This window comes from Perca fluviatilis, chromosome 16 (genome assembly GCF_010015445.1).
Source record: "Perca fluviatilis chromosome 16, GENO_Pfluv_1.0, whole genome shotgun sequence".
Lineage (NCBI taxonomy): Eukaryota > Metazoa > Chordata > Actinopteri > Perciformes > Percidae > Perca > Perca fluviatilis.
The window spans coordinates 8772708-8788668 of NC_053127.1; the positions used below are offsets into that span (position 1 = coordinate 8772708).

Genomic DNA, 15961 nt, shown 5'->3' on the forward strand with positions numbered 1-15961 from the left:
GGCCTACAATACTGTGTAGGGCGGTCTAAAGCCTTTGTACATACATACCTTTTTTGGATAGAATACTAAGCTATTAAAATCATAATTTTTGGCATGATTTTATAAATCATCTTTTAATGTTACACATACATGTGGCACAGTGAATCCTCAGGATGAACTGGATCTGTGGATTGCTAAGCCTATCATCAGTGGGGATTTATATTTGCTGATAATATGTTTGTCATGTTAAGACATTTTTGGAAAAAACTTTCAAAAATTAACAATAATTTGGAGGCCCCCCCTGCAATGACTCTGAGCAGGGGCGTCGGACTGGGGGTAAAAACCAATACTGATTAGGGCCCAAGGGGAGAGAGGGCCCTTGACAAGTCTGGAATATATTTTATTTGACCTGGATATTTTCATTTCCTAATTAAATTTCATAATACATGTCAGATGAAATGTTAAATGTGTATTGGCTGGATAACTTGGTTGATTGACTAACTACTACTACATTTTGTATACAAAAAAGACTATCTACCCGTACTCTATAAGTTTATATGCTAACAGATCCCTATTGATCATATCAAAGCTTTGTGAAAATCGATAAAGCACAAATATGTTGGCTTATTTTCACTTATTCTTTTAGTTATAATTGTAGACAATACAAAAATGTGATCTAAGCATGATCGTGATTTACGGAACCCATTTTGTTCTTCCACAAGGAGCTCTTCTTTCTCTAAATACAACATGAGCCTCTCATTAAGTATTGTAGAATACAGCTTATAAACTGTGCTCATTAGACTAATTCCTCTATTTCAAGGCACCCTTGGATTCTCATTTTGGGATTTTGGTATCAGATTAATAATTGATTTAAGCCACATAGATGGTATTTTGCCGGATTCAAAACATCCTTTAAATAAATCACACCAAATATCAAATAGTTTGGGTTTCTAATAGTTTCTTCCTTTCTATATTATTATTTAAGCACTTCAGAAACATATTTTCTGTTTTACGCATAGATTGACACAATTCTTTTAACTCTTTGTTCCAATAAGGTTTGTATTGAATGGCTTTTTTGTAACATTGTAGTTGTCTCCATCTTTAATATCCGACTCTATATCTTCTTTAATCAATTTATAAAGGCTGACATACCAGTTATCTAGATTTTCTTGTTCTCTAAAACATAATTGTATATCATTCTTCATTTTCAGAAGGGTTGATTGCTGTAAACTGGAGGATAAGAAGTTAACAGGTAAAATCCTGCTGACTTTCCTTTTTGTGGATGAATTTTGTAAACTCTCCTGATAAGCTACACGACAATGAGCCTCAGTCTTTATAAGACATTTTAAAAATGTCTGGGACTCTGCTTCTTTCTCCAATCAAATCCATACAATTTGCCATTTTAATTAATTGAATTAAAACTTGAAACTAAAACTTACAGCTAGCTAAGTTAGCTTTAATTGATACCATTAACTTTTCCCAAACGATCAAAAGAATCAACTAGGAAGTACAAACAGGGAGTGTAATGAAGAATGAATTATTTCAGGCTCAGTAAAAATATAAGCAGTGAGTGTTATAAAGACTTATTTCATTCAGACGTACCAGAAATACTGTAGGCTACGATCACCGGAGACCTCCGTTGACCGCAGCGGTAGGTTCAGCTTTGAATGTCGGCGTGTGATTGGTAGGCGGTCGGCGAATCCTACGTTTCCAATTGGTAGTCTGAAGTCAAACGGAGCGATTTAATTGGGGGAGACTACGGTCAGTCGACGAATCAGAACGCATAACTGAACGTACACTTTGCACAACGGTAGACTCAGCCTGTGCTTTTATTTAAAATCCAAAACAAAACAAAGCAACAGAACTACAGTGGCACACAGAGTTCCTTTCAAAACAATCCTTTGGAGAGGTAAGTCGCACTTTACAGCTGAGCTGAAACTACTTTTTTACTCAACTCTTTCTCTTAAGTAGAGCCGTACTTTGTTGGGGGAAGGAGTACATTTACTTTCCTCACATGTTTCTGTCAAATAAATATATTTTTTTTTATCAGTTAGCTATATTCCAGCTATCCGATGGGCTGTCTGTGATCAGGAGATGCAAATGCATTTTCTCTCTTGCACAAAACAATTTTAATTATTAAATGTTGCATTACGTGTTGCCTAAATTGCATGGCAAAAGATTGACTGCATGTGTAGTGTTTCCTTGCACTCGAGGACACTTTAAATTGACCAAGAAGTAATTTTGTACTCTTTGAATTGACTAAGAGGTTTGCAGTCCCTGCACTTGTGACATTCTGCAGCATCTATCATAGATCACATGTGAATTAAAGATGATTTCTCAAACGTATGACTAAATACGTCCTGTTTTAAAATGATCTGTGGGTTGTTGATCTAAAACTAAAATGTCTTGTTGTGTTACAGTGAAGGTGTCTTTTGAGATAGCTAGCTAGTCGTAGAAAACACTGCTTTCATTGTAGTGTTTTTATTATTTGTAATATTCTTACTTAATAGTAGAAATATTGTCAGTAATTTTTCCTGTTATTTTTCAAAAAGTTATTTTTCAAAGTTATTTTTCAAAAAGTTATTTTTCAAAGTTATTTTTCAAAAAGTTATTTTTCAAAGTTATTTTTCAAAAAGTTATTTTTATTCGCGATCTTATGTTGAAAAACAACACTACCCACAATCCTAAGCGTTGCAACGACGTCATTGTTTGGTTCAAGAAGCTGTTGCCATGGAAATGTTTACAGTTCCATGTACCGTGAACGGCGAGAGCGAGCAACTACAATAGAAGTCTATGATAGTTTCAAAATGTTTTTTTTAGCGCCAAATCCATTATCACTGACCACCACCAAGATAAAAGAAAACGAATCGCGGCACGAAACGACCAAAGGGGGGAGCCGAGAAAAAGAGAGAGAAAACAAAGCTTCTGGTGAAAAATATGCTAAATTAATTGATTTATTTTCCAAACAAAAAGACTGTGTTGCTTCAGCTAATATTAACTTTAGCAGCTGCATATTTTGGTGAACTGTAGCCGTGCATTGCTCTTTCCGTGTTTTTGTGGAGCTGTTGTATTATGTAGCTAGCTAGCTAGCTAGCCACTGTGCTTTAACGTCGAGCCGTTGTATTTGTGCTGGCTGTGCCTTTAGTGGAGCGTATCATGTCGTAGCACCCCCACCTAGTGGTCTGCAGATGCTTTAAGATGTTAAACTGTTGTCGGCACATTTTTTCTTTCTATGTTGTTTTTTTTTTTGGTATGTTTTATGACATTTGTTGGTGCATAGAAATAAAATGGCATGATGGCAGTTTATACCTTAACATGAATGGAAATGGCCTTTCTATCCATTTTTATTTCTATGGGTTGGTGTGGTTTGAAAATAGGGCCTGTGTGTTGCAAATGCCTGTAGCCTACTAGTTGCAGCTATAGTATGTCAATGGATATATGTACTGTTTATGTGTCTGACATACATTCATACTTGATTGATTTATTTGAAAGTACATTATACTGTAGTCTGAAGTCTATATAATATAAGTATTATTATTACTATTATTCTAAGTGATATTTGTGGCAGACCTTTTTAATTTTTTTTATCAAGCACAGTGCAATAATGATGTGTGACCAGATACATTTTTCTCAGTTTATTTAAGTTCAGTTAGAAGGTTTAGTTAAGTGAAATAACTTGCTTAGTGTGCTGCTTGAAACAATAATGTGATTATCAGTGAAGTAATTGCTGTGTGTGTTTGTGTGTTTGTACTTGCAGTTTCACAAACGCCAGTATACAACGAAAAATCATTGAGAAAATGTTTAGCTCCATTTTTGGACAAAACTTCTTTACAAGACATCGGTCTTCAGGAGATATGGACTCTTCTTCGAAGAAGTCCAAACGAAGGCGTGAGAGACCTTCGTCTCCTGAAGACCTCAACCCTCCCACCATCTTGAGGGAGCACGGACGAAGGGGTGAGAGACCTTCGTCTAGTGGAGGCACCAACCCTTCTACCATCATGAAGGGGCACAGGGAAAGGGGTGAGGGCCCTTTGTCTTGTGCAGAAAACCAGCCCTCTATCACCAGGCAGCAAGAACGAAGGGATGTGTACTCTTTGTTCATCGTGGGCACCAAACCTTCTGCCATCATGAAGGAGAGCAGGCAAAGGGGCGAGAGCTCTTTGTCTTCCTCTTCTGAAGATGATGAGCCTTCTCCCACCAGGCAGCGAGTACGAAGGTTTGAGAGCCCTTCTTCTTCATCCTCCAAAGACAAGCAGCCTTCTACTCCAAGGCGGAAGCAAGCATGGAGGGGTGAGAGCCCTTCATCGTCATCTTCTGAAGATGACCAGCATTGTACCACCAGGCTGCGAGTACGAAGGTTTGAGAGCCCTTCCTTTTTATCCTCTGAAGGCAAGCAGCCTACTACTCGGAAGCGGCAGCAAGCATGGAGGGGTGAGAGCCCTTCATCGTCATCTTCTGAGGATGACCAGCGTTCTACCTTAAGGCTGCAAGTACGAAGGGATGTGAGCTCTCTGTTCATCGTGGGCACCAAACCTTCTGCCATCATGAAGGAGAGCAGGCAAAGGGAAGAGAGCTCTTTGTCTTCCTCTTCTGAAGAGGATGAGCCTTCTACCACCAGGCAGCGAGTACGAAGGTTTGAGAGCCCGTCCTCTTCATCCTCCGAAGACAAGCACCCTACTACTCCAAGGCGGCAGCAAGCATGGAGAGGTGAGAGCTCTTCGTCGTCATCTTCTGAAGATGACCAGCGTTGTACCACCAGGCTGCGAGTACGAAGGGATGTGAGCTCTTTGTTCTTCGTAGGCACAAACATGAAGGAGCGCAGGCGAAAGGGTGAGAGCCCTTTGTCTTGTGCAGAAAACACGCCCTCTACCACCAGTGCAAGAAAGGAGACGGAGATCATTGAAAGAGAAAAGCAGCATTTGGAGGAGGAGGGTTTAAAAAGAGAAAGAGAGAGGTGTGAAAAGATGAAGAGAAAGAACCAGGAGAAGGAGAGGAAAATGTTTAGTCCGCGTTCAAGAATGTACATTTGGTGGCTCAGTTGCAAGATAGACAACATTGCCAGGGACATCCAATCGACCTTTGTGGATGAGCGCTACCTCCTGCGTCATGGTAAGAAAGTAAACTTACATTTTGTCACATAAAATGTCATACAGGTATATGTATAGCCTCCTTTTAGATCACAGTAGATCAGTGGTGGAACAAGTATTCAATTTCTTCACTGGTAAAAGTTCCAACACCACTATGTAAAAAAAACAACAACAACTCCATTACAAGTAAAAGTCCTTGATTTAAAGTCCTAAAAAGTGAAATTATCATTCACTAAATTCATTGAAAGTAAGTAAAAGTAGTCGGAAAACCAGCCCATGTGACTAATACATGCTAATTACATTACATTGAACCATTACAATGAAACACACAAGGTGTGTTAATTAGAGGTGTTAGCTAAGATAGCTCTTATCTCACTTATGGCGCCAGGCCAACATGTATTCTTAACAACTTACAACAAAACAAATCTGTTGACTATTTCCTTTTGGGACGGGTGCGAGTGTACAGCTGGACTCTAGACTTAACCTTTCATATGCTTTTGGTTACAGATCCCCTCAGAAATCCAGAGAAAATGGCAGAAAAAGAACGGCTGCTTGACCGAAGGAGGGAGCTGGTCGTGTACAAACGCAGACAAGAATTTAAGGTGGAGAGGGAAGTGAGGAAGCAAAGACTGAAGGTAGAGAGGAAGGAAATAAATGCGAAGAAGATGGAGAATATCTCTGAGTTATGGAGCAACTCAGAATACCCAGCTCTGTTAAATTTTCTCTACGGACCAATGCCAATCAGGTCACATATATATATAAATTAAGATAAAAGTAGAGCAATCAGAAAAATGGCACCAAATAGAGAGAGGTAATTGAGGGAGACGGCAAACATTTCAGATTTGACAAAATAGAAGTAAAGAAAAGTAAAATATTTTTTTAAACATTAGCAACCACCATCAAATATCCTTGTAACCACATGATAACACCCTAGATGTTGGCTTTAATTTAGTTATACAGTCAAAGAGCATTGTGCCAATAACAGTGTCCTAACTTAGCGCCACCTGACCCAATTTAATTCATCCTAACCTAGGCTAATTTAACCAAGGTTAGCCCAACACCTATCCTAATTTAGCTTTGGTTAGGCTCTGGCAGAGACCTTAGGGTTAGGGTTAGACCCTAAAGACAGTAGAAAGAAGAAAGTAAGGCAAGAATAGGTTGAAAATAGTAATAAAAACTTATAAAAAAAAACAGTAGAAAGAAGGAAGGCAACACTAGGGCGACAAAAGTGAAAAATTCAAATAGCCTAAGTGACAAACTTTGTAAATTAGCAGAATAAAACTTTGAAAAAAAGAGACAAAAACTTTGAAGAAGGGCTCCCGGTTAGCTCAGTTGGTAGAGCGGGCGCACATATATAGAGGTTTACTCCTCGACGCAGCAGGTCTGGGTTTGACTCCGACCTGTGGCCCTTTGCTGCATGTCATTCTCCCCTTTCATGTCTTCAGCTGTCCTGTAGAAATAAAGGCTGAAAATGGCCAAAAAAATCATCTTTAAAAAAATAACTTTGAAGATAAAAAGACAGTAGAAAAAAGTAAGGAAGAAAGGCAAGAATAGGTCAGAACGAGCGACAAAACCTTCCAAAAAAAAAAAAAAGGTGACAAACCAGAAACAGCAACAAAATCTTTTAAAAAAGCGACAAACTTGGAAAAAAAAAGACAGTAGAAGTAAGTACAGTCTTAAAACTGAAAAACATTTCAAAAAATGTCACGTACCCCCTGCAATTCTCCAAAATACCCCTAGGGGTACACGTACCCCCATTTGAGAAACACTGGATTAGATCAATGGCTCACAGGTGGAGTGGGTCCTGAGTCCCGAGGAGACTTAATAATAGATTTAATAATAGATTTTATTTGTAATGCACTTTACATTTGGAGTAAAACTCAAAGTGCTACAGTTAAAATCGTAAAAGCACGGTAAAAACATCAATATAAAATACAAATAGACTTGCAGGGTTAATTAAAACTCATAAGTTCTGCTAAATAGAAATGTTTTTAGTCGTTTTTTTAAAAGTCTCAATAGTTTGAGGTGCCCTCCGATGGTCGAGTAAGGCATTCCAGATCGGAGGAGCAGCAGAACAGAAAGCCCGATCGCCCACGGTGCTGAGCTTAGTCCTGGGGAGGAGGAGGCGGTTTGAGTTTGTTGAACTGAGGGAATCGAGTTGTAGTTAGAGAGGTGAGTAGTTCTTTCAGATGGGGGGCATTTCCATAGATGCACTGGTGGGTAAGGATTATATTTAATCGTGGCAGAACCAGTTTTTCAGCCTCTAATAAGGTGAGTGCCCTCCAGGAGGCGCTACAGGAGCCTCTGTTCCAGTCCCCCCCCCTGCTGCTCAGTGCTCCTTTGTTTGGTTTGTGCTTCATGATGAAGATGAGAACAGGTAAGCAGCCCAACCCATTTTAACATTTCATTGCATTGATTCAGATGTAGATTGTATTCATCTTTTGTTTAGAAGTTTTTTTTTATCATAAGGAGCTTTCTATACTTACATTTTAAGTTAAAGTAGCAATACCACAGTGTAAAAATTCTCCATTAGAAGTAAAATTATTCATTATAAACAAAATTGACAATATATGATACCTTATGAAAGTGAATTATTATTGCAGATGGTGAGTAAGCAGCATTGTATTGTTGTAGCTAGTCGACAGGTAGCTCATGTCACACCCCGGGCCTGCCATGACTTCTGCACGGTGACAGTCTGGTGTGTGTGTGTGTGGGTGTGTGTTTGTGTGTGTGTGTGTGTGTGTGTGTGTGTGTGTGTGTGTGTGTGTGTGTGTGTGTGTGTGTGAATGTGTTTTGGTTTATTTCTTCATTTTGTTATGCCTGCTGTGTGTTTGGTGTGTGTTTTTTCTCTGTCTGTCTGTGTTTCTGTTCCCCCCTACATTTTCCACAGAGTGAAGACACCCCCCCCCTGTTGATTCTCCCCACACCAGGTACCGATTCCAATCAGCGCCCCTGCTACTCATCCCGCTCCATCATCTGCCTTCAGATGCCAGTCTGACGTTCCTCTCCCTGCTGGATTGTTGCTGACCACTGAGTATGCTTTTTCACCAGCCTTCGAGATGTGGATCTGGTCTAGTTTCTTGTTGTTGTACTTCCCTGTCTGCTCCGCTCCCTGACGGGACTAACTGGAAGGTCTCTGTTCTCAGAATCACCCCCCTTCAGAGTCCTCTGCTGCAATAGCCACGCCACGCATTGGAACATAAAAACAAACGCCCCGATCCACTGCCAGGTACATCTTCGCCCCAGCACCCCCTCTGCCAGTCCAGCCATCTTCAGACCCAGCACCCCCCACTGCCAGTCCAGCCATCTTCAGACCCAGCACCCCCATCCGCCAGTCCAGCCATCTTCAGACCCAGCACCCCCAACTGCCAGTCCAGCCATCTTCAGACCCAACACCCCCACTGCCAGTCCAGCCATCTTCAGACCCAGCACCCCCACTGCCAGTCCAGCCATCTTCAGACCCAGCACCCCCACTGCCAGTCCAGACATCTTCGGACCCAACACCCCCACTGCCAGTCCAGACATCTTCAGACCCAGCACCCCCACTGCCAGTCCAGACATCTTCGGACCCAGCACCCCCACTGCCAGTCCAGCCATCTTCAGACCCAGCACCCCCCGCTGCCAGTCCAGCCATCTTCGGACCCAGCACCCCCCTCTGCCAGTCCAGCCATCTTCGGACCCACCACCCCCTCTGCCAGTCCACACTCACAGCTTCAATAAAATCAGATTCTTTACCACCTACTCCTAAAAAGTAATGTTTTTCCTCAAATTTGGAGAGAAGCTGCATCTGCTTTATCATGGATAGCAAATGATGTATGAAGAAGAAGGCTGGAGAAGAAGATAAAGAGGTAATTAGTCCTGACATCATCCTTAAAGACATCCAGGTTCTGTATCATCCACCCAGTTTGGCCCTGACTGATCTATAGAGACAGACCAGTGTTTTACTCAAAGAAACGTGACAAAAATTCAGTTTCTAAGTTAACTGTAACTTTTTTGAAGTAACTATACCAACAACTGGGAATTGTATTCTGTTTTTGGGACACTAAATATAAATAAGGTCCCTTTGGGAGCTCAGTAGTGAATATGGGACAAAATAAACATCTGGAAAATCTTCAAGAAGATATCTGAAGCAGATGATGGTGGAACAAAAGCAAGAAACAAAAATCAACATTAAACAAATATTAAAGTGATAATCCAAATATGTTTTGTTGTGCATTTTGCGTCACCATGTGGTCACATCATTATTTGGTTCACGCTCAGTGTTTTTACAGATAAATATGATTCTTCTTCTGTGTTTGTACTGAGTTGCATCCAGTTTACTCATATAAATAACAGTAGCAATGAAGCTGAATCACCTCAGAATTAAATATTAAAGTATAAGCAGCATTGTAATGTTGTAGCTAGATGGAACAAATGCTAATGAGTTATTTTTGGTAGTTTAATCAATATTAATGCATCATATTTCATAAAAATGTAATGTCATTTGTATGTGAAACATTAAAGGCCACACTGGTGTTTTCACTATAATTGACATCTCCCTCATCGTTCTGTTGGAAACTTAGCCAGTTATTTTTAGTGCGTAAAGTCTGGTGATGTCAATGAATTTTAAAGCATAGCTCCATTCAACTTTGCACACAAAATGTGAGATTAGCTTCTAAAATATGATGTATTACAGAATATAACAATTAGTCAATTAATCAATGCAACTGATTCACAGAAAATGAATTGGCAACTATTTTGATAGTTGTTGAAGTCATTTATTAGGCATAAATGCCATGTCAACATGTCATGGTTCTCAGTGGTTAAACTGGCTTTTGTAGGGAGGGGGAGCCCTTATTTACGGGAAATGACGTTATTCAAAATCGCGCCTTTTGAATAACGTCATGTGTTTTTACACCAAAGGGGCTCTTTTTCCAGTAATAATGTGTAAGGTTGGGCTGATTAGTTATTCAAACAAAGAGAAATACTTTACAATTCACTTACTTTATTATTTTTTTTTAGCATTTTAAAACGCAATTTTAACAGGCGCAACGGATTTCACCCTCAGAAAATGTATGAAATCGAACATGTTTGAAAATATTGGTTGGCAAATATGTGAACATCTTTTAAACCAGAAAATTATTTTGATTTAAGAGAATCAGAAACCACTATTATAGCCTTTTTAACAGTGATTGGCTGCCCAGCTTGTTAATAGCCAGTGTATGTTCATTTTAGCTTCCAGTTTGTTAGATGGCACCAAAATTTGGTCTAATCATAACTGGCCTGGGCAACCCAAAGGCCAAGGTTTTGCTTCCAGATTTGTGTGCTGACTTATGATGGGTGGGGGTAGCATTTAACATTTTTATGCACCTATTTCTGAATAAATATGCCAGAAATATCTTTACGTAAAGGGAAACATTACAATCCAAATATAAAAACATAATGGAAAATATTGCAGGGATTACAGGCATTCTGTATTGCTTTCATCTATTTATTCTCCTTTAGATCGACTTTTCTAATTATATCTGAGTCAGCACACATGTAGCCTAGCACACATGTAGCCTAGCATCATTTATTCCTCCCTCCTCTTTTGCATCTTTTGTTAGGGAAGTAACCTCCGTAAATGTGCATATATGCACATTTACTCAAGTCATAGATGACAATTATTCACCTCAGTGATACATTATTTATTTCATTTATTAATAAACCCCTGGACTGTAATATTTCAGATGTTTGAGCAAGATTTCTGTTCATGTCCAAAACTTGTCCAAAACTTGCACATTCAAAATATAACTCCTCCCATCTGTGTTCTCTGAGATTTGGAGGAGTCGTGATATTTTGTGAAAAATAAAGTTATAATAGGCTATTAGCCTACAAGAATAAAGTCACTATATTTCAGAAAATAATCTACCTGCACCGTAGTCTGCTGTGCATTACGTGATTGCTCTGCGGATACGGTAGATCTCAGACCGTCTGACCGACACAGAGTCCCGTTTGACACGTTTAGGGAAGTGGCTGTACGCTGCTCTACATCGGAGGTGGAAACCCGAAACTTCTGGCAGAAATGCACGGAGCACAAACGCGACACATCTGCCGCAGCATGTCGCCAGCAGAGCGCGTCCATAAACCTGAAGCTGCACATCTTTTTACTAAGCGACGTCCAGTTTCATATTTGTCAGTCAACTTTTCAAAATACATTGGGGCTACACTCAAAAGATTCGGGGCTGAAGCCCCGGCAAAATGTTTGATGCTAAAGCAGACGGAGCTGAGCTCCGGCAGGGTGTTTTGTGGACCTGAGGAGGCGGAGCTGCGCTCCGGTGCGCTCCGGCCCAATTTAACCTCTGATGGTTCTACCTTTACAGCTTTTAATTAGACTATTTTAATAATCTTCATTTATTTGGAATGATTTTGAGGATTAAACTGGCAGTTTGACAAAATAAGTAATGAAGAATGAATTATTTCAGGCTCAGTAAAAATATAAGCAGTGAGTGTTATAAAGACTTATTTCATTCAGACGTACCAGAAATACTGTAGGCTACGATCACCGGAGACCTCCGTTGACCGCAGCGGTAGGTTCAGCTTTGAATGTCGGCGTGTGATTGGTAGGCGGTCGGCGAATCCTACGTTTCCAATTGGTAGTCTGAAGTCAAACGGAGCGATTTAATTGGGGGAGTCTGCGGTCAGTCGACGAATCAGAACGCATAACTGAACGTACACTTTGCACAACGGTAGACTCAGCCTGTGCTTTTATTTAAAATCCAAAACAAAACAAAGCAACAGAACTACAGTGGCACACAGAGTTCCTTTCAAAACAATCCTTTGGAGAGGTAGTGTCGCCTTACAGCTGAGCTGAAACTACTTTTTACTCAACTCTTTCTCTTAAGTAGAGCCGTATTTTGTTGGGGAAGGAGTACATTTACTTTCCCTCACATGTTTCTGTCAAATAAATATATTTTTTTATCAGTTAGCTATATTCCAGCTATCAGATGTGCTGTCTGTGATCAGGAGATGCAAATGCATTTTGTCTCTTGCACAAAACAATTTTAATTACTAAATGTTGCATTACGTGTTGCCTAAATTGCATGGCAAAAGATTGACTGCATGTGTAGTGTTTCCTTGCACTCGAGGACACTTTAAATTGACCAAGAAGTAATTTCTGTACTCTTTGAATTGACTAAGAGGTTTGCAGTCCCTGCACTTGTGACATTCTGCAGCATCTATCATAGATCACATGTGAATTAAAGATGATTTCTCAAACGTATGACTAAATACGTCCTGTTTTAAAAATGATCTGTGGGTTGTTGATCTAAAACTAAAATGTCTTGTTGTGTTACAGTGAAGGTGGTCCTTTTGAGATAGCTATGGGGAGTGGAAAACACTGCTTTCATTGTAGTGTTTTTATTATTTGTAATATTCTTACTTAATAGTAGAAATATTGTCAGTAATTTTTCCTGTTATTTTTCAAAAAGTTATTTTTCAAAGTTATTTTTCAAAAAGTTATTTTTCAAAGTTATTTTTCAAAAAGTTATTTTTCAAAGTTATTTTTCAAAAAGTTATTTTTCAAAGTAATTTTTCAAAAAGTTATTTTTCAAAGTTATTTTTCAAAAAGTTATTTTTCAAAGTAATTTTTCAAAAAGTTATTTTTATTCGCGATCTTACGTTGAAAAACAACACTACCCACAATGCTAAGCGTTGCAACGACGTCATTGTTTGGTTCAAGAAGCTGTTGCCATGGAAATGTTTACAGTTCCATGTACCGTGAACGGCGAGAGCGAGCAACTACAATAGAAGTCTATGATAGTTTCAAAATGTTTTTTTTAGCGCCGAATCCATTATCACTGACCACCACCAAGATAAAAGAAAACGAATCGCGGCACGAAACGACCAAAGGGGGGAGCCGAGAAAAAGAGAGAGAAAACAAAGCTTCTGGTGAAAAATATGCTAAATTAATTGATTTATTTTCCAAACAAAAAGACTGTGTTGCTTCAGCTAATATTAACTTTAGCAGCTGCATATTTTGGTGAACTGTAGCCGTGCATTGCTCTTTCCGTGTTTTTGTGGAGCTGTTGTATTATGTAGCTAGCTAGCTAGCTAGCCACTGTGCTTTAACGTCGAGCCGTTGTATTTGTGCTGGCTGTGCCTTTAGTGGAGCGTATCATGTCGTAGCACCCCCACCTAGTGGTCTGCAGATGCTTTAAGATGTTAAACTGTTGTCGGCACATTTTTTCTTTCTATGTTGGTTTTTTTTTTGGTATGTTTTATGACATTTGTGTGACGTTGGTGCATAGAAATAAAATGGCATGATGGCAGTTTATACCTTAACATGAATGGAAATGGCCTTTCTATCCATTTTTATTTCTATGGGTTGGTGTGGTTTGAAAATAGGGCCTGTGTGTTGCAAATGCCTGTAGCCTACTAGTTGCAGCTATAGTATGTCAATGGATATATGTACTGTTTATGTGTCTGACATACATTCATACTTGATTGATTTATTTGAAAGTACATTATACTGTAGTCTGAAGTCTATATAATATAAGTATTATTATTACTATTATTCTAAGTGATATTTGTGGCAGACCTTTTTAATTTTTTTTATCAAGCACAGTGCAATAATGATGTGTGACCAGATACATTTTTCTCAGTTTATTTAAGTTCAGTTAGAAGGTTTAGTTAAGTGAAATAACTTGCTTAGTGTGCTGCTTGAAACAATAATGTGATTATCAGTGAAGTAATTGCTGTGTGTGTTTGTGTGTTTGTACTTGCAGTTTCACAAACGCCAGTATACAACGAAAAATCATTGAGAAAATGTTTAGCTCCATTTTTGGACAAAACTTCTTTACAAGACATCGGTCTTCAGGAGATATGGACTCTTCTTCGAAGAAGTCCAAACGGGCGTGAGAGACCTTCGTCTCCTGAAGACCTCAACCCTCCCACCATCTTGAGGGAGCACGGACGGGGGTGAGAGACCTTCGTCTAGTGGAGGCACCAACCCTTCTACCATCATGAAGGGCACAGGGAGAGGTGAGGGCCCTTTGTCTTGTGCAGAAAACCAGCCCTCTATCACCAGGCAGCAAGAACGAAGGGATGTGTACTCTTTGTTCATCGTGGGCACCAAACCTTCTGCCATCATGAAGGAGAGCAGGCAAAGGGGCGAGAGCTCTTTGTCTTCCTCTTCTGAAGATGATGAGCCTTCTCCCACCAGGCAGCGAGTACGAAGGTTTGAGAGCCCTTCTTCTTCATCCTCCAAAGACAAGCAGCCTTCTACTCCAAGGCGGAAGCAAGCATGGAGGGGTGAGAGCCCTTCATCGTCATCTTCTGAAGATGACCAGCGTTGTACCACCAGGCTGCGAGTACGAAGGTTTGAGAGCCCTTCCTTTTTATCCTCTGAAGGCAAGCAGCCTACTACTCGGAAGCGGCAGCAAGCATGGAGGGGTGAGAGCCCTTCGTCGTCATCTTCTGAGGATGACCAGCGTTCTACCTTAAGGCTGCAAGTACGAAGGGATGTGAGCTCTCTGTTCATCGTGGGCACCAAACCTTCTGCCATCATGAAGGAGAGCAGGCAAAGGGAAGAGAGCTCTTTGTCTTCCTCTTCTGAAGAGGATGAGCCTTCTACCACCAGGCAGCGAGTACGAAGGTTTGAGAGCCCGTCCTCTTCATCCTCCGAAGACAAGCACCCTACTACTCCAAGGCGGCAGCAAGCATGGAGAGGTGAGAGCTCTTCGTCGTCATCTTCTGAAGATGACCAGCGTTGTACCACCAGGCTGCGAGTACGAAGGGATGTGAGCTCTTTGTTCTTCGTAGGCACAAACATGAAGGAGCGCAGGCGAAAGGGTGAGAGCCCTTTGTCTTGTGCAGAAAACACGCCCTCTACCACCAGTGCAAGAAAGGAGACGGAGATCATTGAAAGAGAAAAGCAGCATTTGGAGGAGGAGGGTTTAAAAAGAGAAAGAGAGAGGTGTGAAAAGATGAAGAGAAAGAACCAGGAGAAGGAGAGGAAAATGTTTAGTCCGCGTTCAAGAATGTACATTTGGTGGCTCAGTTGCAAGATAGACAACATTGCCAGGGACATCCAATCGACCTTTGTGGATGAGCGCTACCTCCTGCGTCATGGTAAGAAAGTAAACTTACATTTTGTCACATAAAATGTCATACAGGTATATGTATAGCCTCCTTTTAGATCACAGTAGATCAGTGGTGGAACAAGTATTCAATTTCTTCACTGGTAAAAGTTCCAACACCACTATGTAAAAAAAAACAACAACTCCATTACAAGTAAAAGTCCTTGATTTAAAGTCCTAAAAGTGAAATTATCATTCACTAAATTCATTGAAAGTAAGTAAAAGTAGTCGGAAAACCAGCCCATGTGACTAATACATGCTAATTACATTACATTGAACCATTACAATGAAACACACAAGGTGTGTTAATTAGAGGTGTTAGCTAAGATAGCTCTTATCTCACTTATGGCGCCAGGCCAACATGTATTCTTAACAACTTACAACAAAACAAATCTGTTGACTATTTCCTTTTGGGACGGGTGCGAGTGTACAGCTGGACTCTAGACTTAACCTTTCATATGCTTTTGGTTACAGATCCCCTCAGAAATCCAGAGAAAATGGCAGAAAAAGAACGGCTGCTTGACCGAGGAGGGAGCTGGTCGGTGTACAAACGCCGAACAAGAATTTAAGGTGGAGAGGGAAGTGAGGAAGCAAAGACTGAAGGTAGAGAGGAAGGAAATAAATGCGAAGAAGATGGAGAATATCTCTGAGTTATGGAGCAACTCAGAATACCCAGCTCTGTTAAATTTTCTACTGGACCAATGCCAATCAGGTCACATATATATATAAATTAAGATAAAAGTAGAGCAATCAGAAAAATGGCACCAAATAGAGAGAGGTAATTGAGGGAGACGGCAA

General features: G+C 40.1%; 2 protein-coding genes across 4 annotated transcripts; both read left to right on the forward strand.

The window, feature by feature from the left end:
- The first annotated feature begins 1116 nt into the window (after positions 1-1116).
- On the forward strand, positions 1117-6415 carry LOC120543578 (NKAP family protein CG6066-like). 3 transcript variants are annotated; one of them, XM_039776703.1, is made up of 3 exons: positions 1117-1231; positions 3737-5088; positions 5574-6415. In XM_039776703.1, the coding sequence occupies exons 2-3, from the start codon at positions 3777-3779 to the stop codon at positions 5831-5833; spliced, it is 1572 nt and encodes a 523-aa protein (XP_039632637.1). In that variant the 5' UTR covers positions 1117-1231; positions 3737-3776; the 3' UTR covers positions 5834-6415. The 3 variants fall into 3 exon arrangements, with proteins under 3 accessions (XP_039632637.1, XP_039632636.1, XP_039632635.1); XM_039776702.1 differs by lacking the exon at positions 1117-1231 and adding an exon at positions 1274-1888; XM_039776701.1 differs by lacking the exon at positions 1117-1231 and adding an exon at positions 2622-2907.
- A 7632-nt stretch (positions 6416-14047) lies between these two features.
- On the forward strand, positions 14048-15732 carry LOC120544310 (uncharacterized protein DDB_G0287625-like). The gene is made up of 2 exons (XM_039777955.1): positions 14048-15155; positions 15638-15732. Exons 1-2 carry the CDS (start codon positions 14048-14050, stop codon positions 15730-15732), a joined length of 1203 nt encoding a protein of 400 aa, XP_039633889.1.
- The last annotated feature ends 229 nt before the right edge of the window (positions 15733-15961 follow it).

Excerpts from the sequence above, each read along its gene's own strand:
- LOC120544310 (XM_039777955.1), top strand. The coding sequence starts at position 14,048 with ATGAAGGGCACAGGGAGAGGTGAGGGCCCTTTGTCTTGTGCAGAAAAC. Across the intron at positions 15,156-15,637 it reads GCGCTACCTCCTGCGTCATG|ATCCCCTCAGAAATCCAGAG; the intron begins GTAAGAAAGTAA and ends TTTTGGTTACAG.
- LOC120543578 (XM_039776703.1), top strand. The coding sequence starts at position 3,777 with ATGTTTAGCTCCATTTTTGGACAAAACTTCTTTACAAGACATCGGTCT. Across the intron at positions 5,089-5,573 it reads GCGCTACCTCCTGCGTCATG|ATCCCCTCAGAAATCCAGAG; the intron begins GTAAGAAAGTAA and ends TTTTGGTTACAG.